General features: G+C 43.5%; 2 protein-coding genes across 10 annotated transcripts in view; both read right to left on the bottom strand.

Moving 5' to 3' along the window:
* Positions 1 to 27,285, bottom strand: part of LOC110535303 (LIM zinc-binding domain-containing Nebulette) — an 86,156-nt gene that overhangs the window by 15,746 nt on the left and 43,125 nt on the right. The gene's annotated exons all lie outside the window — the stretch shown is intronic.
* LOC110535304 overlaps positions 1 to 27,285 on the bottom strand; it is a 48,174-nt gene that overhangs the window by 11,148 nt on the left and 9,741 nt on the right. For 7 of the 9 annotated variants that reach the window (XR_005034566.1, XR_005034569.1, XR_005034571.1 and 4 more), the window contains exons 2-9: positions 20,121 to 20,231; positions 19,572 to 19,682; positions 19,257 to 19,363; positions 17,350 to 17,460; positions 14,779 to 14,870; positions 12,815 to 12,925; positions 6,858 to 6,956; positions 3,484 to 3,588 (exon numbers count right to left, since the gene is read on the bottom strand). Coding sequence is in view for 1 of the 9 variants with exons in the window: in XM_036934930.1 (XP_036790825.1) it covers positions 15,299 to 15,310; positions 17,350 to 17,460; positions 19,257 to 19,363; positions 19,572 to 19,632 (291 nt within the window). In the remaining 8 variants the exon portion in view is untranslated. The other 2 variants (XR_005034573.1, XM_036934930.1) reach the window with 2 other exon arrangements.

The following is a 27,285-nucleotide window of genomic DNA, read 5'->3' as shown; positions in this document are numbered from 1 at the left end:
GGTGATTCTCCGTTCCCTCTCCTCAGTCGAGATGCGGATACCTCCCAGCTGCATGGACTCAGCACCCGAGCCGGCAGAGGAAGATGGTAGTGATGCGGAGAGGGAGGCGACGGAGAGCGCGAGCTCCTTTCCACGAGCTCGGTGACGAAGATCAACCCGTCGCTCAATGCGAATAGCGAGTTCAATCAAGGAATCCACGCTGGAAGGAACCTCCCGGGAGAGAATCTCATCCTTTACCTCTGCGCGGAAACCCTCCAGAAGACGAGCGAGCAAGGCCGGCTCGTTCCAGCCACTGGAGACAGCAAGAGTACGAAACTCAATAGAGTAGTCTGTTATGGATCGATTGCCTTGACATAGGGAAGACAGGGCCCTGGAAGCCTCCTCCCCAAAAACAGATCGATCAAAAACCCGTATCATCTCCTCCTTAAAGTCTTGATACTGGTTAGTACACTCAGCCCTTGCCTCCCAGATTGCCGTGCCCCACTCACGAGCCCGTCCAATAAGGAGAGATATGACGTAGGCGACACGAGCAGTGCTCCTGGAGTAAGTGTTGGGCTGGAGAGAAAACACAATATCACACTGGGTGAGGAACGAGCGGCATTCAGTGGGCTCCCCAGAGTAACACGGCGGGTTATTGATTCTGGGCTCCGGAGATTCGAAAGCCCTGGAAGTGGCCGGTGGATCGAGGCGGAGATGGTGAACCTGTTCTGTGAGGTTGGAGACTTGGGTGGCCAGGGTCTCAACGGCATGTCGAGCAGCAGACAATTCCTGCTTGTGTCTGCCTAGCATCGCTCCCTGGATCTCGACGGCTGAGTGGAGAGGATCCGAAGTCGCTGGGTCCATTCTTGGTCGGATTCTTCTGTTACGGTGCGTGAATGAGGACCCAAAAGCGAATCAACTTAAACAGAGCTTCTTTAATTACCAAACATAGGTAGGCTCAGATGGACCGGCAGATTCCGACAGGACAGGACAAGGTTACAGCAAACATGACGACAGTCTGGTTCAGGCATGAATGACACAAACAAACAAGAATCCGACAAGGACAGGAGCAGAAACAGAGAGAGATATAGGGACCTAATCAGAGGGAAAAAGGGAACAGGTGGGGAACGGGGTGAATGGGTAGTTAGAGGAGACAAGGGACAGCTGGGGGAAAGCGGGGGAGAAAAGGTAACCTAACACGACCAGCAGAGGGAGACAGGGTGAAGGGAAAGGACAGAGACAAGACAACATGACAGTACATGACAGAAAGTCCTGTCTCTGAGCCTGCCTGACCACTCTGCCTGCCCCTGACCCTGCCTGCCGTCCTGTACCTTTGCCCCACCTCCGGATTACCGACCTCTGGCTGACCCGACCCTGAGCCTGCCTGCCCATTCATCACCATTTACCCGTTGTTGTTGTTGTCTTAGCTGTTTACCTGTTGATGTCTTACCCATTGTTGTCTTAGCTCTCCCAATCAACACCTGTGATTGCTTTATGCCTCTCTCTAATGTCAATATGCCTTGTATACTGTTGTTTAGGGTAGCTCTCATTGTTTTATTTTACTGCGGAGCCCCTAGTCCCGCTCAACATACCTCAGATAGCTCCTTTGTCCAACCCCCCACACATGTGGAGACCTCACTTAGCTTAACTGGCGCCTCCAGAGATGCAACCTCTCTCATCGTCACTCAATGTCTAGGTTTACCTCCACTGTACTCGCACCCTACCATACCATTGTCTGTACATTATGCCCTGAATCTATCCTACCACGCCCAGAAATCTGCTCCTTTTATTCTCTGTTCCCAATGCACTAGACGACCAGTTCTTACAGCCTTTAGCTGTACCCTCATTCTACTCCTCCTCTGTTCCCCTGGTGATGTAGAGGTTAACCCAGGCCCTGTGTGTCCCCAGGCGCTCTCATTTGTTGACTTCTGTAACCGTAAAAGCCTTGGGATCATGCATGTTAACATCAGAAATAAGTCTCTCACTGTTGCCGCTTGCTATAGACCCCCCTCAGCTCCCAGCTGTGCCCTGGACACCATATGTGAATTTATTTCCCCCCATCTATCGTTAGAGTTCGTACTGTTAGGTGACCTAAACTGGGATATGCTTAACACCCCAGCCGTCCTACAATCTAAACTAGATGCCCTCAATCTCACACAAATTATCAAGGAACCTACCAGGTACAACCCCAAATCCGTAAACACGGGCACCCTCATAGATATCATCCTGACCAACGTTCCCTCTAAATACACCTCTGCTGTTTTCAACCAGCTCCGTCTTATCTCAGCTCACTGGTCACCATAGCAACACCCACCCGTAGCACGCGCTCCAGCAGGTATATTTCACTGGTCACCCCCAAAGCAAATTCCTCCTTTGGCCGCCTTTCCTTCCAGTTCCCTGCTGCCATTGACTGGAACAAATTGCAAAAATCACTGAAGTTGGAGACTTCTATCTCCCTCATTAACTTTAAGCATCAGCTGTCAGAGCAGCTTACCGATCGCTGCAGCTGTACACAGCCCATCTGTAAATAGCCCATCCAACTACCTACCTCATCCCCATATTTGTTTTTCTGCTCTTTTGCACATCAGTATCTCTACTTGCACATCCTCATCTGCACATCGATCACTCCAGTGTTAATTGCTCAATTGTAATTAATTCACCACTATGGCCTATTTATTGCCTTACCTCCTTACTTCATTTGCACACACTGTACACAGATTTTTCTATTGTGTTATTGACTGTACGTTTGTTTATCCCATGTGTAACTCTGTGTTGTTGTTTTTGTCGCACTGCTTTGCTTTATCTTGGCCGGGTTGCAGTTGTAAATGAGAACTTGTTCTCAACTGGCCTACCTGGTTAAATAAAGGTGAAATAAATAAAATAAAAAAAGTGGTGAGGGTGGTGCGGTCTGCCCAACGCATCACCGGGTGCAAACTACCTGCCTTCAAGGACACCTACAGCATCCGATGTCACAGGAAGGCCAAAAAGATCATCAAGGACAACAACCACCTGAGCCACTACCTGTTCACCCCGCTACCATCCAGAAGGCCATGTCAGTAAAAGTGCATCAATGCTGGGACCGAGAGACTGAAAAACAGCTTTTTTCTCAAGGCCATCAGACTGTTAAATAGCCATCAGTAGCACCTAAGAGGCTGCTGCCCTATATACACAGACTTTAAATCACTGGCCACTTAAATAATGGAACACTGGTCACTTTAATAATGTTTACATATTTTGCATTACTCATCTCATATGTATATACTGTATCCTATACTATTCTACTGTATCTTATGCCGCTCCGACATTGCTCGTCCAAATATTTCTAGATTCTTAATTCCATTCCTTCACTTTGGATTTGTGTATATTGTTGTGAAATTAGATATTACTGCACTGTTGGAGCTAGAAACACAAGCATTTCGCAACAACCACAATAACATCTGCTAAATACGTGTATGTGACCAATACAATTTGATTGATTTGAAACAGAGAAGAGGTAAACATTACGTTGCTCTGCAGCTTGGTAGCGTGTAGCGCGTACTCCAGGTGCAGAAGGTTGGGCAGGTCCATGGATGCCTCAATCACCTGGTTCTGATTGGTCTTAGACTTCACCTACAGACAACAAACAAACCCAGAAAGAAACCTCTGATAAATGAGTGTTGTCCTTCACATGTGGTGGGTGCAAGAAAAGGAGGAGGAAGCAAGGTGAGGATTCTATGAGACAAAAAATACGGCATTTACCTCACTCATCCCACAGTGGTACAACACGTTTGGGGTCGACTCCCGTTTCAATTCATGTCAATTAAAAATGGTCCTTTGTTGTTACTGTGGATATCTTCAACTCAATAAGTTCAATGTCAATCCACCTCCTGAATTGACTGAACAAAAATTTGGAATTGACCCCAACCCTGGTGAATACACTGTCGATTTGTTCTCAAGTCCTAAGACGTCTGACGTGCTTCTCATCCAAAAGGACCCCGCTTCAACTCTTTCTAGTTTACACCAAACCCTCAATTTGCCTTTAAAAGGTTCCCATGGTAACTGGTAACGCAGCAGCCTGAATTTTAGCTAAGTGCACGTTGAGAGAAATAAAACAGAGGAAGCTCAATGGAACAAACCCCAGAGACAGGAGAGGAGCTGAGGGGGTGTAGCATTTACAGGTTGTTTTGTAGGGACATTGTAGGAGGGTGCACTGTAATACCCCACTACTGAGCCAAGCAGAGCTGAGCTGTGGCTATGGCCACTTTCAGCGGACAAAACGTTGTTGAACGCTGTAGATAGAAAGGCCACAAATAGAATGATGTGATTCCTTATTCTACATGATTGTTCTACATAGCATACTTCTATCTCAACACGTCCTGCTGAACCCATCCACCATAATGGGGAACTGTGTTAGAAAGGACAATGTGGGGAACAAATCGGAGCCAGCACATTACAGTTTGGGTCCGTGCGATAGTGTGAAAAGGGTATAAGTGCACGTGACTGGGGTGGGGATGGACAGGACATGTTGGAGACCCACCTGGCTGGAGAGGGGGTCAGCCTGTGTGTGTTAGAAGGACACATTCGCTAGTGGTTGTACTGGGGATTCTGACCCTTAAACTCCCTCTCAAATGTATCCTTGTACTGCAGCTGATATGTGTTATGAGTGTGTGTGTGCATGTGTGTGTGTGAGAGAGAAAGACCAAGAGTGTGTAAGAGAGACAGAGAGATATGTGAGTATGCACAGGGTCAGTAGAAATGATTAGATAGACACCCACATAATGTAATCAAAGTCAAGGCCATTCCTTCTTCCCCTGCCTCACCTTTCCCCTCAGCAAAATGCTAATTAATTACTTCAAAATCATACAATGTGATTTTCTGGATTTTTGTTTTAGATTCCGTCTCTCACAGTTGAAGTGTACCTATGATAAAAATCACAGACCTCTAAATTCTTTGTAAGTAGGAAAACCTGCAAACCTTGTTCTCCCCACTGTATATCTATCCTACCCTGCCTTTCTAAGGTCTTCGAAAGCAAAGTTAACAAACAGATTACCAACCATTTCGAATCCCACCGTACCTTCCCCGCTATGCAATCTGGTTTCAGAGCTGGTCATGGGTGCACCTCAGCCACACTCAAGGTCCAAAATGATATCATAACCGCCATCGATAAGAGACATTACTGTGCAGCCATATTCATCGACCTGGCCAAGGCTTTCGACTCTTGTCAATCACCGTATTCTTATCGGCAGACTCAACAGCCTTTGTTTCTTTAATGACTGCCTCGCCTGGTTCACCAACTACTTCGCTGATAGAGTTCAGTGTGTCAAATCGGAGGGCCTGTTGTCCGGACCTCTGGCAGTCTCTATGGGGTTGCCACAGGGTTCAATTCTAGGGCCGACTCTCTTCTCTGTATACATCAATGATGTCGCTCTTGCTGCTGGTGATTCTCTGAATCTACCTCTACGCAGACGACACCAGTCTGTATACTTCTGGCCCTTTGTTGGACACTGTGTTAACTAACCTCCAGACGAGCTTCAATGCCATACAACTCTCCTTCCGTGGCCTCCAACTGCTCTTAAATGCTAGTAAAACTAAATGCATGCTTTTCAAACGATCACTGCCCTCACCTGCCCGCCCTTCCAGCATCACCACTCTGGACGGCTCTGACTTAGAATATGTGGATAACTACAAATACCTAGGTGTCTGGTTAGACTGTAAAATCTCCTTCCAGACTCACATTAAGCATCTCCAATCCAAAATTAAATCTAGAATCGGCATCCTATTTCGCAACAAAGCATCCTTCACTCATGCTGCCAAACATACCCTCGTAAAACTGACCATCCAACCGATCCTCGACTTCGGCGATGTCATTTATAAAATAGCCTCCAACACTCTACTCAACAAATTGGATGTAGTCTATTACAGTGCCATCCGTTTTGGCACCAAAGCCCGATATACTACCCACCACTGCGACCTGTACACTCTCGTTGGCTGGCCCTCGCTTCACTCTCGTCACCAAACCCACTGGCTCCAGGTCATCTACAAGTCTCTGCTAGGTAAAGCCCTGCCTTATCTCAGCTCACTGGTCACCATAGCAGCGCCCATTCGTAGCACGCGCTCCAGCAGGTATATCTCACTGGTCATCCCCAAAGCCAATTTATCCTTTGGCCGCCTTTCCTTACAGTTCTCTACTGCCAATGACTGGAACGAACTGCAAACATTTCTGAAGCTGGAGACTCACATCTCCCTCACTAGCTTTAAGCACCAGCTGTCAGAGCAGCTCACAGATCACTGCACCTGTACATAGCCAATCTGTAAACAGCCTATCCAACTACCTCATCCACATACTGTATTTATTTATTTATTTTGCTCCTTTGCACCCCAGTATCTCTACTTGCACATTCATCTTCTGCACATCTACCATTCCAGTGTTTAATTGCTATATTGTAATCGCCACTTCGCCACCATGGCCTATTTATTGCCTTAACTCACTTATCTTACCTCATTTGCACTCACTGTATATAGACTTTTTGTTCTACTGTATTATTAACTGTATGTTTTGTTTATTCCATGTGTAACTCTGTGTTGTTGTATGTGTCGAACTGCTATGCTTTATCTTGGCCAGGTCGCAGTTGCAAATTAGAACTTGTTCTCAACTAGCCTACCTAGTTAAATAATATATATATATATTTTTTTAAATCTCCTTTCCATTAACAGTGACTAAAGGGGAAGGCCAGAACAGTATCGAGATGCATGGTCTTGTCCCAATACTCGTAAATCATCTCCTACCCTTGTCTCCTTTCCTCATTTAATTTCCTTCATGGTTGGAGACAAGCTAATTTTCCAGTCAGTCAATGGTACAATACCTGGTTTTAAAAAGACAACAGTAGTTGACATCTTACCTGGCTAGTGAGTTTGGATTCCACATTAGCATGCTCGATATCAAACCTTCCCAGGACATCATTGTAGATGTAATGCTTCGTTTTTCTCCTATAGGCCACCTGTGAAACAGAGAAAAAGGTAAGCAAAGGTATACAGGCACACACATGCATGCACGCAGGCACTCAGACACATACAGAGATCAACAACAGACCACACAATCAAAACATGTCCCCAATATATGAAAAGGCTAACTTCGCTCTATTCTCTGCTACATTATGTACATGGGCCTCCCTCTAAATGATGCAGATTGTGTGTGTGTGTGTGTGTGAGAGAGAGAGAGAGCACAGCTGGGGACTGGGACTGTTGTTGTAGTGGTGGTGTTGAATGTTTTATGACTGTTACTACCCACACACACCCTCTCCTACACACCACCAGCAAAGTTGTCTGTCCCACTGTAAACTAACTACCACTTTGAAGGCTTAATGAAGCCTTCATAAACCCTTTATAATGCCTATAAAAGTATTTGATCCCCTGCTGGTTTTGTACGTTTGCCCACTGACAAAGAAATGATCAGTCTATAATTTTAATGGTAGGTTTATTTGAACAGTGAGAGACAGAATAACAACAACAAAAATCCAGAAAAACGCATGTCAAAAATGTTATAAATTGATTTGCATTTTAATGAGGGAAATAAGTATTTGACCCCTCTCAATCAGAAAGATTTCTGGCTCCCAGGTGTCTTTTATACAGGTAACAAACTGAGATTAGGAGCACACTCTTAAAGGGAGTGCTCCTAATCTCAGTTTGTTACCTGTATAAAAGACACCTGTCCACAGAAGCAATCAATCAATCAGATTCCAAACTCTCCACCATGGCCAAGACCAAAGAGCTCTCCAAGGATGTCAGGGACAAGATAGTAGACCTACACAAGGCTGGAATGGACTACAAGACCATCGCCAAGCAGCTTGGTGACCAGTGACAACAGGTGGTGCGATAATTCGCAAATGGAAGAAACACAAAGAACTGTCAATCTCCCTCGGCCTGGGGCTCCGTGCAAGATCTCACCTCGTGGAGTTGCAATGACCATGAGAACAGTGAGGAATCATCCCAGAACTACACGGGAGGATCTTGTCAATGATCTCAAGGCAGCTGGGACCATAGTCACCAAGAAAAATTGGTAACACACTGCGCCGTGAAGGACTGAAGTTTGCCAATGAACATCTGAATGATTCAGAGGACAACTGGGTGAAAGTGTTATGGTCCGGTGAGACCAAAATGGAGCTCTTTGGCATCAACTCAACTCAACTCGCCATGTTTGGAGGAGGAGGAATGCTGCCTATGACCCCAAGAACACCATCCCCACCATCAAACATAGAGGTGGAAACATTATGCTTTGGGGGTGTTTTTCTGCTAAGGGGACAGGACAACTTCACCGCATCAAAGGGACGATGGACGGGGCCATGTACCATCAAATCTTGGGTGAGAACCTCCTTCCCTCAGCCAGGGCATTGAAAATGGGTAGTGGATGGGTATTCCAGCATGGCAATGACCCAAAACACATGGCCACGGCAACAAAGTATTGGCTCAAGAAGAAGCACATTAAGGTCCTGGAGTGGCCTATCCAGACTCCAGACCTTAATCCCATAGAAAATCTGTGGAGGGAGCTGAAGGTTCGAGTTGCCAAACGTCAGCCTCGAAATCTGAATGACTTGGAGAAGAGCTGCAAAGAGGAGTGAGACAAAATTCCTCCTGAGATGTGTGCAAACCTGGTGGCCAACTACAAGAAACTTCTGACCTTTGTGATTGAAGGGTTTTGCCACCAAGTACTAAGTCATGTTTTGCAGAGGGGTCAAATACTTATTTCCCTCATTAAAATGCAAATCAATTTATAACATTTTTGACATGCATTTTTCTGGATTTTTTTGTTGTTATTCTGTCTCTCACTGTTCAAATAAACCTACCATTAAAATTATAGACTGATAATTTCTTTGTCAGTGGGCAAACGTACAAAATCAGCAGGGGATCAAATACTTTTTTCCCTCACTGTAGATGCTACAAAAATGATTAACAAGCAAATACCTGTCATGTCTTTGGCTATGCCGGATTAAGTGATATGACATGCTATTCTATAAAATAATTGATCCGTAATTAATATTACCTGATTGAGCTAATCATGTAAATGTAATTAACTAGAGAGTCGGGGAACCACAAAATAATATTTATAGAGCTGTTATCTTCTGAATAAACTCTTAAAGACCTAGTAATATTTTACATCAATAGCAGTCAATATTAATCGTCACCTTAATTCAGTCTCATCTGAAAGTTGTAAATTCTTGGTTATCTTCACGAACCCTGGCTAACAAGTTGAATCAGCAATACAAAATTGGGATTAATTATTTATTAATTAAATACCTAACTAATCACACAGAATTGCACATACACATAATTAATCATAACTTGATTATAAATTACGTCATAAAGGAAAACGTCCCTAGCAGATATGACAGCTTGTTACACAAAAGAAAAGGGGCTGGGTTTGAGTGAAAGAGCGGGAAGACTGAGAACCAAAGGAAGAAGCTATGCTATCGTAAATACAATATTTTATGCATTCTAAATTACCGCTCATTTGGAAAAGGAAAATGCAATAAATATTTACTCTGAGCTGCGCTTCGGAAGGTTGGTGGTAGATGGAAGGCCGTGTTGCCAAACCGAGTCCTTTGTCCTTTGAAGAATGTCTCTGGTTGTCAATTGAATACGTTGTAATAACGTCATTGTGTGATAGACGGGATACTCTGTCTGTTCCTTCCTAGCCCTCGTTTGCAGCTGCTGTTGCTAACTCAACGGCTAGGAGGTATCACTTCTGTAGTGAATTATAGTTCAAAGTTCATAACATTCGTAACCAAAGCTCACGCTGATGTTAGCTTCGTTCTGTAGTTATTGTCTGAACCATTCTGACATCGGACCGTTGTCCTCACATCCTCGGAACAGGAGGTTATATTGTCGTCAAGGCTTTATATAGGAAGGGAGAAACGGGGTGTGTTTCATAGTTTACAAATGTCTCTTCACGTGGGCGGGCCACTGAGTCGGGCCTAATTCACTCATGAAAACCCAAATCTCACATTTTAGAAGCTAAAATCACATTTCATCTCATCACGAATAATTTCATATTCAAACATTTAAATTGAATAACAATTCCATGTGAATCCGATAACTCTGATGTGTAGACTTTCCACTGTTGAGTTTATGTCATCTTATCATTGATGAGAATGTCTCAGATGACAACCGAACTGACATCATATTCATTAAGTACCACCGCATATGTTCAATTGGTCGGATTACCAGAATATAGTTCATTTCCCCCCACCTTCTGATGTTCCCAGAATCTCTAGATTAACCAAGGTGTTTGCAAATGTAACATCAGTAGGGTAGAGAGAGGAAAAACCGGGGGGAAGAGGTATTTATGACTGTCATAAACCTACCCCCAGGCCAACGTCATGACATACCTTATGCTATATAAAGGGTGCTGAAAAGGTTGAAACATAACATGTAAGGATGGTTTCAGGGAGTTGTGCGTACAAGCAGATGGACAGTTCCTGCGTGTCACTTTTGTAATTTTGCAAAAATGTTGCAAAAACCCCCACAAAATTAAGTGTTTTTTCAATATGAAAATCAAGATGAGTGAATTCAAAGAGACAAATGATTCTTATAGTAACATATTCTAAATTAATAACTACACACAAGTGGAGGCTGCTGAGGGGAGGACGGCTCATAATAACAGCTGGAACGGAGCAAATGGAATGGCATCAAACACATGGAAACCATGTTTAATGTATTTGATACCATTCCACCATTCTGCTCCAGTCATTACCTCAAGCCCTTTCTCCCTAGTTAAGGTTCCACCAACGTCCTTGAAAATAAAAGAGAGCAGCACACTCTAGGAGCTCAGATGCAAAACTTTAATTACCAACGTTTCGACAGCCAAGCTGTCTTCACCAGGGTATAATCACAAACACTGCGGGATGAATCGTTTATGTAGTGTCAAAAGACACAGGTGTCTGTAATCATGGCCAAGAGTGGCCTAATATCATTGGTTAATTATCAAATATTAAAATGGCATACAAAGAACAGCATACAAACAACAAATGGATAGCATACGATCCTAAATTCCTTTTAGACTACACAAGCTAACAAACAATTACAAAGTCACAATAATCACAAGAATGGCTTCAGATCAAAGTCTACGTTGAGATTGAAGGGAACAAGGGTCTTTATGATAAAGATCCAGGCAGCCTCTCGTTTTAACAATAAATTATCAAGGTCACCCCCTCTCCTAGGGAGGGTGACATGTTCGTTGCCAAAATAACGCAGAGACGAAATCGATTGGCCTGCCTCCAAGAAGTGCGCCGCAACTGGATAAGTAAAGTTTTTACACCTAATGGTTCTACGATGCTCTGAGATACATACTTTTAATTCGCGCCCTGTTTTAACCACATATTTTTTTACCACAAGGACAAGTTATAAGATAAATAACTGCCTTAGTGGAGCACGTAATAACACCTTTGATTGGGATCGATTTCCCTGTTTGTGGGTGTTTGAAGGATCTACATTTATAAGTGCCATTGCAATGAGCACAGCCATTACATTTGTAATTTCCATCCAATAGGGACGCAAATAGACGTTGTTCAGGAATATCTTGGGGTGGTAAATCAGAGTGTACCAATTGGTCTCTGTGATTTCTGCCCCGCGAGAATACGACCAAGGGAAGGTCCGAAAACACATCACCGAGACTATCATCGGATTTTAGAATGTGCCAATGTTTGTGAACAATTCCCTTAATTTGTTCAGAGCACTTTGAATAGCAGATAGTTAGAACACAAGAATGTGTCTTTTTGCGAGACTGACCTTGAAAAAGGCCATGTCTCGTTTTGTTTTGAATTTTCTCAATGGCAATATTAATCTGATCATTTTTGTAGCCCCTCTCCCTGAACTTTCTTTGCGTCTCAGCCATATTTCTGTCGAAATCTGATTGTTTTTTGCTAATTCTTTTGATTCGACAGAATTGGCTGTAGGGCAAACTATTTTTCAAGGGAAGTGGGTGACAACTATCAGCTCTCAACAAACTGTTATGATCAGTAGGCTTCCTGTAAAGATCAGTGTATAGAACATTATCTTCACACAAGATCAGAAGATCAAGAAAACTGATTTGATGTATCAGATTGCATCGTAAACATCAAATGATCAGAACAGGAGTTAAGAAAAGCATGGAACGCCTGGAGCTGTTTTGCATCACCCCTCTATAGAACAAAAATATCATCAATATACCGTTTCCAAATAATGATGTTAGGCAAGAAAGCATTTTTGAGAGGATTGAAAATAGACTGTTTCTCCATGTAATCCACATACAAATGAGCATAGTTAGGAGCCATGGGAGATCCCATAGCAGTACCCTTCGTCTGAATAAAGAAATAATTTAGAAACATGAAATAGTTATGTGTGAGTACTATTTCAGCCAATGTTATAATGCATGCACTGGAAGGTAGTTCATTAGGGTCACGTTGCAGAAGAAAATGTTCCATAGCTTCAATACCGCCCTCGTGTGTCCTGACACACATGCACACGCTCACACACACACTGATGTCAACATAATGAGATGTTGTTTGAGCTATACAGTAGATGGAGTACTTTATGACACAGACAAAGCGTGGAACAGGTATACTGTAGACCGGTCGAAGTCAAACTAAATTAATCTGAGCAGAACACCTCACTTCAGAATTCTGATTGCTGCTTGGCAAATTGTGTGTTCGCTGTTTCTGGCAGCAAGGAATAAAGGTTACTGGAAAGCTTTTCTTTTACCGTCCTCTGTGTATTTCACCTGAAAAGGACATCTCTTTGATTTCTGTGGATCCAGGTAATGTGACTTTTAAACTGTCATTTTTTGCAAAAGGTTTGGTGGCATAAATTTGTCATGATGCCTTACCTCACTGTAAATATCCCAGTGCTCTTTGTCTATCTGGATCTCTGTCGTTTCTTGAAGCAGGGAGTACAGAGAACTGGAGGTATCCTTTTAGCCACCTTGCTTGTATTTCAGCTAGAAAAGGAACAACATCATCTATGGTGATTACATTCATCAAACATAGTTGGCACAACACCTTAGTGGGAAAAGGAATCCATTTATTCTAAAAGATACTAAAGGTTACATCATAAGCTGAATAGATCTATGAGGCATAACATATTAATGTATGGAATACTGTATCAGTGAAATAAACTATACATAAACCATATTTGTACACTCCATATCACAGTATATTGTATATAAATCACAGTTGAAGTCGTAAGTTTACATACACCTTAGCCAAATACATTTAAACTCAGTTTATCACAATTTCTGACATTTAATCCTAGTAAAAATTCCCTGTCTTAGGTCAGTTAGGTTTACCACTTTATTTTAAGAATGTGAAATGTCAGAATAATAGTAGAGATAATGATTTATTTCAGCTTTAATTTCTGTCATCACATTCCCAGTGGGTCAGAAGTTTACATACACTCAATTAGTATTTGGTAACATTTCCTTTAAATTGCTTAACTTGTGTCAAACGTTTCATGTAGCCTTCCACAAGCTTCCCACAATAAGTTGGGTGAATTTTGGCCCACTCCTCCTGACAGAGGTGGTGTAACTGAGTCAGGTTTGTAAGCCTCCTTGCTTGCACATGCTTTTTCAGTTCTGCCCACAAATGTTGTATAGGATTGAGGTCAGGGCTTTGTGATGGCCACTCCAATACCTTGACTTTGGTGTCCTTAAGCCATTTTGCCTTTGGAAGTATGCTTAGGGTCATTGTCCATTTGGAAGATCCATTTGCGACCAAGCTTTAACTTCCTTACTCATGTCTTGAGATGTTGCTTCAATATTACCACATAATTTTTAATCCTCATGATGTCCTCTATTTTGTGAAGTGCACCAGTCCCTCCTGCAGCAAAGCACCCCCACAACATGATGCTGCCACCCCCGTGCTTCAAGGTTGGGATGGTGTTCTTGCAAGCCTCCCCCGTTTCCCTCCAAACATAATGATGGTCATTATGGCCAAACAGTTCTATTTTTGTTTCATCAGACCAGAGGACATTTCTCCAAAAAGTACAATCTTAGTCCCCATGTGCAGTTGCAAACCGTAGTCTGTCTTTTTTATGGAGGTTTTGGAGCAGTGGCTTCTTCCTTGCTGAGCGGCCTTTCAGGTTATGTTGATATAGGACTCGTTTTACTGGATATAGATACTTTTGTACCTGTTTCCTCCAACATCTTCACAAGGTCCTTTGCTGTTGTTCTGGGATTGATTTGCACTTTTCGCACTAAAGTACGTTAATCTCTAGGAGACAGAACGCGTCTCCTTCCTGAGCGGTATGACGGCTGTGTGGTCCCATGGTGTTTATACTTGCGTACTATTGTTCGTACAGATGGACGTGGTACCTTCAGGTGTTTGGAAATTGCTCCCAAGGATGAACCAGACTTGTGGAAGTCTACAATTGATTTTCCCGTGATGTGAAGCAAAGAGGCACTGAGTTTGAAGGTAGACCTTGAAATATATCCACAGGTACACACCCAATTGACACAAATTATGTCAATTAGCCTATCAGAAGCTTCTAAGGCCATGCCATAATTTTCCAAGCTGTTTAAAAGCACAGTCAACTTAGTGTATGTAAACCTATGACCCACTGGAATTGTGATACAGTGAATAATAAGAGAAATAATCTGTCTGTAAACAATTGTTGGAAAAATGACTTGTGTCATGCACAAAGTAGACGTCGTAACCGACTTGCCAAAACTATAGTTTGTTAACAAGAAATTTGTGGAGTGGTTGAAAAACGAGTTATAATGACTCCAACCTAAGTGTATGTAAACCTCCGACTTAAACTGTATATGTTATGGTAAATGTGTAAAAGTAAACTCACTGAGAGAAGCCTCTTTGGCGTGCTGGGTAAGGTGGTATAGAGTGCACAGGTTGGTGGCACCTTAATTGGGGAAGACGGGCTCGTGGTAATGGCTGGAATTATATCAAACACATGGGTTAATGCCATTCCATTAGCTCTGTTCCAGTTATTATTATGAGCCGTCCTCCCCTAAGCAGCCTCCACTTGTAGAGAGAGTCTCGCTTCTCTACTGCCTCCTTATACTTTTTCTAAAACACAAAGTTAAGTTTGTTTTGTTTCCAAGGTCTGCTACATCGTGACATTTTCCCTGAAAATATCCCATTCAAATCTTGAAAACGTTGGTTACATTTTACGTAGACCATCCGTCATGAGCTACATAACATTGTCACAAGCACGACACAATAGATGTTATTAACAGTCATGACAGTTGATGTCTGCTTATGAAAACTGACATTACACTGACCTTACACTGACCTACCTATTAGTTTTCTAATGATAGTTGAGAATAAACACTTGTGGAAAGAGTATTTTTCCCGTCTTCTTAATACTTGTTCTGATGGACGTAAAAAAAAAAGACATTACACTTATACCTTTAGGTGATGTAATCACATGATGGTGAAAATAAGACTATTGTGTCAGGAAGTTGAGAATACAGCGATGTTTAAATCTTATTGTTGCATCCCTCTTTATACTTATTCTGAAAACAGAACAAAAGAAAACTAGTGTGTCCAAAAATGTTAAGCAGTACTGAGTCTTGTAAAATCATATCATCAGCCAAAATAAGACATGATGCAAAAAAGCCCTGGTAGCATGTAAAGTACAGGGCCTTCAGCAAGTATTCAGACCCCTTGACTTCTTCCACATTTTGTTAGGTTACAGCCTTATTCTAAAATGGATTAAATCGTTTGATCTCATTTACATTCAGACCCTTAACTCAGTACTTTGCTGAAGCACCTCTGGCAGCGATTACAGACTCGAGTCTTCTTGGGTATGATACTACAAGCTTGGCACACCTGTTTTTGGGGAGTTTCTCACATTCTTCTTTGCAGATCCTCTCAAGCTCTGTCAGGTTGGATGGGGAGCGTTGCTGTACAGCTATTTTCAGGTCTCTCCAGAGATCGGGTTCAAGTCCGGGATCAGACTGGGCCACTCAAGGACATTCAGAGACTTGTCCCGAAGCCACTCCTGCGTTGTCTTGGCTGTATGCTTAGGGTTGCTGTCCTATTGGAAGGTGAACCTTCGCCCCAGTCTGATGTCCTTAGAGCTCTGGAGCAGGTTTTCATCAAGGATCTCTCTGTACTTTGCTCCGTTCATCTTTCTGTTACGGTGCGTGAATGAGGACCCAAAAGCGAATTAACTTAAACAGAGCTTCTTTAATTACCAAACATAGGTAGGCTCAGACGGACCGGCAGATTCCGACAGGACAAGACATGGTTACAGCAAACATGACGACAGTCTGGTTCAGGCATGAAACACAACAAACAAGAATCCGACAAGGACAGGAACAAAAACAGAGAGAGATATAGGGGACTAATCAGAGGGAAAAGGGGAACAGGTGGGAGAAGGGGTGACGAGGTAGTCAAGAGGAGACAAGGAACAGCTGGGGGAAAGCGGGGGAGAAAAGGTAACCTAATACGACCAGCAGAGGGAGACAGGGTGAAAGGAAAGGACAGAAAGACACAACATGACAATACATGACACTTTCCCTCGATCCTGACTAGTCTATGAGTCCCTGACGCTGAAAAACATCCCCAAAGCATGACGCTGCCACCACCATGCTTCACCATAGGGATGGTGCCAGGTTTCCTCCAGACATGACATTTGGCATTCAGGCCAAAGAGTTCAATCTTGGTCCAGAGAATCTTGTTTCTCATGGTCTGAGAGTCTTTAGGTGCCTTTTGGCAAACTAGGCGGTCTGTCGTGTACCTTTTACTGAGGCGTGGCTTATGTCTGCACACTCTACCATAAAGGCCAGATTGGTGGAGTGCTGCAGAGATGGTTGTCCTTCTGAAAGGTTTTCCCATCACCACAGATGAATTCTAGAGCTCTGTCAGAGTGACCATCGGGTTCCCTGACTAAGGCCTTCTCCCCCGATTGCTCAGTTTGGCCGGGCGGCGAGCTCTAGGAAGAGTCTTTGTGGTTCCAAACCTGATGGAGGCCACTGTGTTCTTGGGGACCTTCAATGCTGCAGAAATGTTTTGGTACCCTTCCCCAGATCTGTGCCCCAACACAATCATGTCTCGGAGCGCTAGGGAAAATTCCTTTGACTTCATGGCTTGGTTCTTGCTCTGACATGAACTGTCAACTGAGGGACCTTATATAGATAGGTGTGTGCCTTTCCAAATCATGTCCAATCAATTGAATTTACCACAGGTGGACAATCAAATTGTAGAAACATCTGAAGGATGATCAATGGAAACAGGATGCACCTATTATTTTTGTAATACATTTTATAATAAAGCTGTAACGTAACAAAATGTGGAAAAGGGGTCTGAATACCTTACGAATACACATCATATGAAAACAGACCCTGTTAATCCTGACTGTGTGTGTGTATGTGTGTGTGTGTGTGTGTGTGTGTGTGTGACTCACCACGCTCTGTAGCTGGGAGGCATCTTTGGCGTGCTGAGTCTCCAAAGTCTCTGGAAGCTTTGAGTAGAGAAGAGTGGAGAACTGCTGCTTCCCTGCCTCCTTGTACTTGGCCTAACGCCCACGCCCACGCCCACACCCACACACACACACAGTAGAGTTGAAAATGCGATGGAAGTTTTTAAATATTCACATGAAAATCTGTCACCAAATGGATGGAAACCTACAGTCGTGGCCCAAAGTTTTGAGAACGACACAAATATACATTTTCAAAGTCTGCTGCCTCAGTTTTTATGATGGAAATTTGCATATACTCCAGAATGTTATGAAGAGTGATCAGCTGAATTGCCAAATCCCTCTCTGCCATGCAAATGAACTGAATCCACCAAAAACATTTCCACTGCATTTCAGCCCTGCCACAAAAGGACCAGCTGACATCATGTCAGTGATTCTCTCATTAACACAGGTGTAAGTGTTGACAAGGACAAGGCTGGAGATCACTCTGTCATGCTGATTGAGTTCGAATAACAGACTGGAAGCTTCAAAATGAGGGTGGTGCTTGGAATTCATGTTCTTCCTCTGTCAGCCATGGTTACCTGCAAGGAAACACATGCCGTCATCATTGCTTTGCACAAAAAGGGCTTCACAGGCAAGGATATTGCTGCCAGTAAGATTGCACCTAAATCAACCATTTATCGGATCATCAAGAACTTCAAGGAGAGCGGTTAAATTTTTGTGAAGAAGGCTTCAGGGTGCCCAAGAAAGTACAGCAAGCACTAGGACCGTCTCCTAAAGTTGATTCAGCTGAGGGATCGGGGCACCACCAGTACAGAGCTTACTCAGGAATGGCAGCAGGCATGTGTGAGTGCATCTTCACGCACAGTGAGGCGAAGACTTTTAGAGGATGGCCTGGTGTCAAGGGCAGCAAAGAAGTCACTTCTCTCCAAGAAAAACATCAGGGACAGACTGCTGGACTGCTGAGGACTGGGGTAAAGTCATTTTCTCTGATGAATTCCCTTTCTGATTGTTTGGGGCATCCGGAAAAAAGCTTGTCCGGAGAAGACAAGGTGAGCGCTACCATCAGTCCTGTGTCATGCCAACAGTAAAGCATTCTGAGACCATTCATGTGTGGGGTTGCTTCTCAGCCAAGGCAGTGGGCTCACTCACAATTTTGCCTAAGAACACAGCCATGAATAAAGAATGGTACCGACACATCCTCCGAGAGCAACTTCTCCCAACCATCCAGGAACGGTTTGGTGACAAACAATGCCTTTTCCAGCATGATGGAGCACCTTGCCATAAGGCCAAAGTGGCTAAGTGGCTCGGAGAACAAAACATCGATATTTTGGGTCCATGGCCAGGAAACTCCCCAGACCTCAATCCCATTGAGAACTTGTGGTCAATCCTCAAAAGGCGGGTAGACAAACAAAACCCCACAAATTCTGACAAACTCCAAGCATTGATTATGCAAGAATGGGCTGCCATCAGTCAGGATGTGTCCCAGAAGTTAATTGACAGCATGCCAGGGAGGATTGCAGAGGTCTTGCAAAAGAAGGGTCAACACTGCAAATATTGACTCTTTGCATCAACTTCATGTAATTGTCAATAAAAGCCTTTAACGTTTATGAAATGCTCGTAATTATACTTCAGTATTCCATAGTAACGCCTGACAAAAATATCTAAAGACACTGAAGCAGCAAACTTTGTGGAAATTAATATTTGTGTCATTCTCAAAACCTTTGGCCACGGCTGTACAGTAGCTGTTGACATCAATGCATGACTACAGAAAATAAGTAGAAGCTGGGGTTCACGCCCAAGCTCTTATTTCATTAGCGGTGCTATTGATGAAATAGAGATGTCCTTTAAGTGTGATGAGTGGTGGTCAGCGCTGTAGGGCTACTGTATTGTACCTGGCTCTGGAGCTGGGAGACCGCTTGGCATGTTGGGTCTCCAGAGTCTTTCATATCACAGAGTAAAGAGACCTTGCCTTCTTCTTCACTGCCTTCTTGTACTTCGTCTGAAAGACAATTATTGAAACCAATGTAGGGATTCAAACCAACACAGATAAATTACATAAACTACGACTGACTTCAGTCCGTATCAGAGGTGTAAACATCTTAATAGTGTACACATCTGTAAGCTGCTTGTCTCGCTATCATTGTCATTAAAGTAAGAAAATCTATGTGAACTGTGGGTGAACTATCCCCCAAAAGAGAATGGCATACCTGCTGCTCTTTTCACCTGACTTTGCAGTTCAGACACATTTCTGACAGATTGGGTATCCATGGTATCAGCTAGACCGGATGGGAGATATTTTTCTTCCCGCTCTCTTTGTACTTGGAGGGTAGAAGAAAAGACAATGAATACATAATGGATTTGGATACTTAATATTATAAACTGGGTGGTTCAAGCCCTGAATTCTGATTGGCTAAAAGCCATGGTATATCAGACCATGTACCACGTTTATAATAGCAATAAGGCTGCTCGGGGGTTTGTGTTATATGGCCAAAATACCACGGCTAAGGACTGTGTCCAGGCACTCCGCATCGCGTCGTGCCTAAGAACAGGCCTTAGCTGTGCTATATTTGCCATATACTACACCTCCTCGGTCCTTATTGCTTAATTATACAACCAAAAATGACACCATGAAGTCGTGTCTGGCGTGTTTGGGGATACTGTCATATATTCATAAAGATTTTATAACTAGTCATTTAAAACTTGCAATGTTTCCATTAGCATTAATATTCATGTCAATGAGGAAAATTTGCGCTCACCTTGCTCTGCGTCTCTGTGAGCGCTTGAGCTCTCTCTGTCTCTGTCTCCATCGTCTCAGGGAGTTGAGAGTAAGCCGAACCAGAGGAGACTTTCTCACCTTTGTACTTGAACTGTAAAGCAAAGAAATGGATGTGAGTTGAGGTCGTCCTCTGTTGTTCAGCAAACAAAGGAGAATAGGAGGAGTGCTGTACAACAACAGAAAGAGAAATCCAAAAATAAGTCATACCCAAATAAACTTCTGACAGTGGACTAATTCATGGTAAAAAAGCTTTGGATCAGTCAGATAACACAGGCAGAGATTTGCTTCATTTTAGAAAGCTCAGGCTTTATTCCATTAGATGGACAGGTACACTGACGTTTAATACTGATGTAATGTATTTGTCAGTAACGAAGCGTTTCCTCTGAATTACAGTGGGTATCATAAGTATTTTGTTACAAAATTGGGATTGTCATTTTTTGTCAACGATCTACACAAAATAATCTGTAATGTCAAAATGTCAAAAACATTCTAACATTTCTTACAAATGAATTATACCTTGATATACCTTGATTAGATAAGTATTCACCCCCCTGAATCAATACATGTTAGAAATTACTTGGGTACGTCTCAAGAGCTCCCCACACCTGGATTATGCAATATTTGCCATTATTCTTTTCAGAATGCTTCAAGCTCTGTCAAGGTGTTGGGGATCATGGCTAGACAGCCATTTTCAAGTGTTACCATGGATATTCAAGCAGATTTAAGTCAAAACTGTGACTTGGCCACTGAGGAACATTCACTGTCTTCTTGGTAAACAACTCCAGTGTAGATTTGGCCTTGTGTTGTAGGTTTTTGTCCTGCTGAAAGGTGAATTCCCCACCCAGTGTCTGGTGTAAAGCAGACTGAAGCAGGTTTTCCTCTAGGATTTTTCCTGTACTTAGCTCCATCGCGTTTCTTTTTATCCTGGAAACTCCACAGTCCTTGCCGATGACAAGCATACCCATTCCATGATGCAGTCACCACCATGCATGAAAATAAGGAGGCAGTTACTCAGTGATGTGTTGTGTTGGATTTGTTTTGGAATATTTTTATTCCACTGTCATTTAGGTTAGTATTGTGGAGTAACTACAATGTTGTTGATGTTGAATGTTGTTGATCCATCCAGCGGATGTTCTTGGAATGCTGCAACTCTACATCAGGGATGAAAGGTTCTGGGCCTTTGGATTTCTCATAAACCTCCTTGTACTTCACCTACAGGATAGCAGGAGAGAGTTGTTATTTTGTCTTTCTTAGGCTCACCACCACCCACCTAATTCGATGGACAACTTTATTATTTTAATAACATGGTGCCATGACAAACAGTAAAATACTGGTCAATATAACCATATTGTTTTCAACATAAGAGATATCTACACAGGCCTGAATAAAGGCTGCTTTTCTCCTAACCCTTTACAGGTGGCTACGATCCATTACTGGACACTGCAGTGAAACCAGCCACAACCTCCCACAATAACAACAAGGTGTATGTATCAGAGAACACAAGAGGATAAATCTTACTTACGTCACTTACCAGAACACTGCACCTACTGGCAAAGACAGGTTTTGTGCAAGGCGGGCTTAAGCAGCCGAGGCCTGACAGAAGAACAAAGCACATAGTGTAGCTACAGTCTGCAAACAGTTAAACACCTGGAGTGTGTCAGCTGATATGTCTGGCTTCATAATGGTTCCAGATAAGCTTATCGCAAGCTAATTAGGTAATGACAAATTACTAATAAGGCCATTTCTATAGGTGACCGCGCACTAAGAGCTAATTATTAAAGAATACAGTAATTTAAGCGTATGGGTCTACTTGGCACATTGTCAGACTGTACCGATTGTGTTACAGTGTATATTGTAGCTATAGCATAAAGGGGACAAAAGCTCAGCTACCCAATTGTTCCTTGGGCTGATACTGCTTATCAGTGCTTTTCCATATGGACACTGACGCCAACCACTGGCATTGCATTACAATGGGGGCATATACAGTATTTGACCCTTGGCATTTTGTCAGCATCATTACTTGGCACAGTTAAAGTCTCCAGAACAGGGGGAATAGAGATGGCCTTTCCATTTATTCAACTAGGGAACTCAGAAGCTGAAGAGAGGAAAAGAGACCCCTCTTGAACATGCAACAGAAAGCTACACTGAAGTAATATAGTGTTAATCCTTTATGTCCTGCAACAATGTCTTTCATCCTGCCAAAAGTATTAAAAAAGCCAGAGTGCCTCTCCACTCTGGTGTTACATTTTATGGCCAGCAGTTGCTAAAAGTTTTATCTCCACTTAGTTGTGGGTGTCTTAATTAGGGAGCACGTTGAGACATGTCGGAATTGTTCTGCATCACAGATGGACACTTTGTATTTAAGCAGATTCATGTTGCAAACTAATTGGTCTATTATGTTGAGAGACAACGAGGAAATATTCAAATGGCCATTTGAAAACCTTTCTAACCATCCTGCCCCCCCCCACACACTTTTTTCTCAATAAGTTAAGAGGGAAAATAAGGGGGATGGGGACTTCTGAATGATAAGCAACTGAAATCCAAAATAGCTGTCTACGTTATACTTCTCTAGATCTCGTTCTTCTTATTTAATGGGAGGGAAGCACACACTCCTTCACTTTGACAGCCATAAAGAACATAAATAATTTAAAGCATCGTATCACCATAGTTACTCTATGCTCGTTTGGTTCCCAGTTGCTCTCTAGCTATAGAAGAGACAGTCCTCTACCACTGGGCAAACACTGGTTGAATCAACGTCATTTCCATGTAGTGGTGCTGAGGATGCTGCAGCACCCCCTGATAAATCAGAATGTTAAATTGTTTTATTTTTCACAAAAGTAGTGCACTGGACCTTTACTACTCCTGTATGAGCGCACCGAAGTAGCCGTCTCCATATTTTTTGGTTCACATTAGTTGACAACTGAACCAAATGCTAATCTAAACTAGATGTTGAAATTATGTCTGTGTCCAGTGGGCTGTATTGCCTACAGTGTACATTTTAGGACCCCTTCAGCCTCCAGACACACCTCTCTTTGAGTTTACCTTCCAATATAAACTCTCTCTCCTAGTGGTGTTGAGCACAAAATAAGGCTCACACTCTCATTTCAGTCCAGATGAATTATCCCCAGATTAGGCCACACGCCTCTTCATCTGTGGTGCTGAGGTGTAGGCATGACTAAATCCCTCAAGGGCTTTCCTCCAAATCCTTTACAGGTGGCTACATCTCATTACTGGACACTGCAGTGAATCCTGCCACAGCCTCCCACAACAACAACAGGATACATCAGAGAACACAGAGGAGGAATCCTACTTATGTCGCTTGTCAGAACACGGCACCTCCTGGAGACGTACACACTGGGTCTGCGCAAGACGTGCTTAGCAACCGAGGTCTGACAGGAAAACAAAGCACTTAGCTACAGTAGATATAATTCCCCCCGCAGCTTCATCAGAAAGACACACAGGCTGGGGCAATGCCAGCCGGCGTTCTCACCTCAGCTTCACCACCTGCGCCACATTCACTCACCGCTGCATCTCCCGACAATGTTTCCTCAGACGTTCCTTCCATCCAGGTGTCCGTTTCCTCAGACGTTCCTTCCATCCAGGTGTCCGTTTCCTCAGACGTTCCTTCCATCCAGGTGTCCGTTTCCTCAGACGTTCCTTCCATCCAGGTGTCCGTTTCCTCAGACGTTCCTTCCATCCAGGTGACCGTTTACTCAGACGTTCCTTCCATCCAGGTGACCATTTACTCAGACGTTCCTTCCATCAAGGTGATCATTCCTCTCACATTACTTCCATCAATGTGACCGTTTCTTCTGACATTCCTTCCATCAAGGTGACCATTTCCTCTGATGTACCTTGCATCCAGGTGACTGAAAACAAAGTAAAATACACAAAAGTGGTGGTTTTGAGGCAGGTGATGGACGTGACCAGCCTAAGAGCCTCCTTCAAAGCCTCCTTCCCTCATGCTGCCAAACATACCCTCGTATAACTGACTATCCTACCGATCCTTGACTTCGGCGATGTCATTTACAAAATAGCCTCCAACACTCTACTCAGCAAATTGGATGTAGTCTATCACAGTGCCATCCATTTTGTCACCAAAGCCCCATATACCACCCACCACTGCGACCTGTTGGCTCTCATTGGCTGGCCATCGCTACATATTCGTCGCCAAACCCACTGCCTCCAGATCATCTATAAGTCTTTGCTAGGTAAAGCCCCACCTTATCTCAGCTCACTGGTCACCATAGCAACACCCACCCGTAGCATGCTCCAGCAGGTATATTTCACTGGTCATCCCCAAAGCCAACACCTACTTTGGCTGCCTTTCCTTCCAGTTCTCTGCTGCCAATTACTGGAACGAATTGCAAAAAAGCTGGAGACTTATATCTCCCTCACTAAGTTTAAGCATCAGCTGTCAGAGCAGCTTACCGATCACTGCACCTGTACACAGCCCATCTGTAAATAGCCCACCCAACTACCTCATCCCCATATTGTTACTATTATAATATTTGTTTTGCTCTTTTGCACCCCAGTATCTCTACTTGCACATCATCATCTGCACATCCATCACTCCAGTATTAATGCTAAATTGTAATTATTTTGCCACTATGGCCTATTTATTGCCTTCCCTCCCTAATCTTACTACATTTACACACACTGTACATATATTGTTTTCTATTTCTATTGACTGTACGTTTGTTAATCCCATGTGTAACTCTGTGTCGTTGTTTTTGTCGCACTGCTTTGCTTTATCTTGGCCAGGTCGCAGTTGTAAATGAGAACTTGTTCTCAACTGTCCTACCTGGTTAAATAAAGGTATTCTCAACTGTCCTACCTGGTTAAATAAAGGTGTTCTCAACTGTCCTACCTGGTTAAATAAAGGTGTTCTCAACTGCCCTACCTGGTTAAATAAAGGTGTTCTCAACTGTCCTACCTGGTTAAATAAAGGTGTTCTCAACTGCCCTACCTGGTTAAATAAAGGTGTTCTCAACTGCCCTACCTGGTTAAATAAAGGTGTTCTCAACTGTCCTACCTGGTTAAATAAAGGTGTTCTCAACTGTCCTACCTGGTTAAATAAAGGTGTTCTCAACTGTCCTACCTGGTTAAATAAAGGTGTTCTCAACTGCCCTACCTGGTTAAATAAAGGTGTTCTCAACTGTCCTACCTGGTTAAATAAAGGTGTTCTCAACTGCCCTACCTGGTTAAATAAAGGTGTTCTCAACTGCCCTACCTGGTTAAATAAAGGTGTTCTCAACTGCCCTACCTGGTTAAATAAAGGTGTTCTCAACTGCCCTACCTGGTTAAATAAAGGTGTTCTCAACTGTCCTACCTGGTTAAATAAAGGTGTTCTCAACTGCCCTACCTGGTTAAATAAAGGTGTTCTCAACTGTCCTACCTGGTTAAATAAAGGTGTTCTCAACTGTCCTACCTGGTTAAATAAAGGTGTTCTCAACTGTCCTACCTGGTTAAATAAAGGTGTTCTCAACTGTCCTACCTGGTTAAATAAAGGTGTTCTCAACTGTCCTACCTGGTTAAATAAAGGTGTTCTCAACTGTCCTACCTGGTTAAATAAAGGTGTTCTCAACTGTCCTACCTGGTTAAATAAAGGTGTTCTCAACTGTCCTACCTGGTTAAATAAAGGTGTTCTCAACTGTCCTACCTGGTTAAATAAAGGTGTTCTCAACTGTCCTACCTGGTTAAATAAAGGTGTTCTCAACTGTCCTACCTGGTTAAATAAAGGTGTTCTCAACTGTCCTACCTGGTTAAATAAAGGTGTTCTCAACTGTCCTACCTGGTTAAATAAAGGTGTTCTCAACTGTCCTACCTGGTTAAATAAAGGTGTTCTCAACTGTCCTACCTGGTTAAATAAAGGTGTTCTCAACTGTCCTACCTGGTTAAATAAAGGTGTTCTCAACTGTCCTACCTGGTTAAATAAAGGTGTTCTCAACTGTCCTACCTGGTTAAATAAAGGGGAAATAAATGTTTTAAAAAATAATAACAAAAACAAAAAGAGTCAGAACGCTTTTATTTTCTGGCTCAACTCTCCCTCTCAACTCGATGTTGGGTACTCCTTATCACCCCTGCTCAACTCTCCCTCTCGACTCGATGTTGGGTACTCCTTATCACCCCTGCTCAACTCTCCCTCTCAACTCGATGTTGGGTACTCCTTATCACCCCTGCTCAACTCTCCCTCTCGACTCGATGTTGGGTACTCCTTATCACCCCTGCTCAACTCTCCCTCTCAACTCGATGTTGGGTACTCCTTATCACCCCTGCTCAACTCTCCCTCTCAACTCGATGTTGGGTACTCCTTATCACCCCTGCTCAACTCTCCCTCTCGACTCGATGTTGGGTACTCCTTATCACCCCTGCTCAACTCTCCCTCTCAACTCGATGTTGGGTACTCCTTATCACCCCTGCTCAACTCTCCCTCTCAACTCGATGTTGGGTACTCCTTATCACCCCTGCTCAACTCTCCCTCTCGACTCGATGTTGGGTACTCCTTATCACCCCTGCTCAACTCTCCCTCTCAACTCGATGTTGGGTACTCCTTATCACCCCTGCTCAACTCTCCCTCTCGACTCGATGTTGGGTACTCCTTATCACCCCTGCTCAACTCTCCCTCTCGACTCGATGTTGGGTACTCCTTATCACCCCTGCTCAACTCTCCCTCTCGACTCGATGTTGGGTACTCCTTATCACCCCTGCTCAACTCTCCCTCTCGACTCGATGTTGGGTACTCCTTATCACCCCTGCTCAACTCTCCCTCTCGACTCGATGTTGGGTACTCCTTATCACCCCTGCTCAACTCTCCCTCTCGACTCGATGTTGGGTACTCCTTATCACCCCTGCTCAACTCTCCCTCTCAACTCGATGTTGGGTACTCCTTATCACCCCTGCTCAACTCTCCCTCTCGACTCGATGTTGGGTACTCCTTATCACCCCTGCTCAACTCTCCCTCTCAACTCGATGTTGGGTACTCCTTATCACCCCTGCTCAACTCTCCCTCTCAACTCGATGTTGGGTACTCCTTATCACCCCTGCTCAACTCTCCCTCTCAACTCGATGTTGGGTACTCCTTATCACCCCTGCTCAACTCTCCCTCTCGACTCGATGTTGGGTACTCCTTATCACCCCTGCTC

This window comes from Oncorhynchus mykiss, chromosome 11 (genome assembly GCF_013265735.2).
Source record: "Oncorhynchus mykiss isolate Arlee chromosome 11, USDA_OmykA_1.1, whole genome shotgun sequence".
Classification (NCBI taxonomy): Eukaryota; Metazoa; Chordata; class Actinopteri; order Salmoniformes; family Salmonidae; genus Oncorhynchus; species Oncorhynchus mykiss.
Note: the sequence above shows the minus strand (reverse complement) of the source record. Positions and strands in the feature narration are given on the sequence as shown.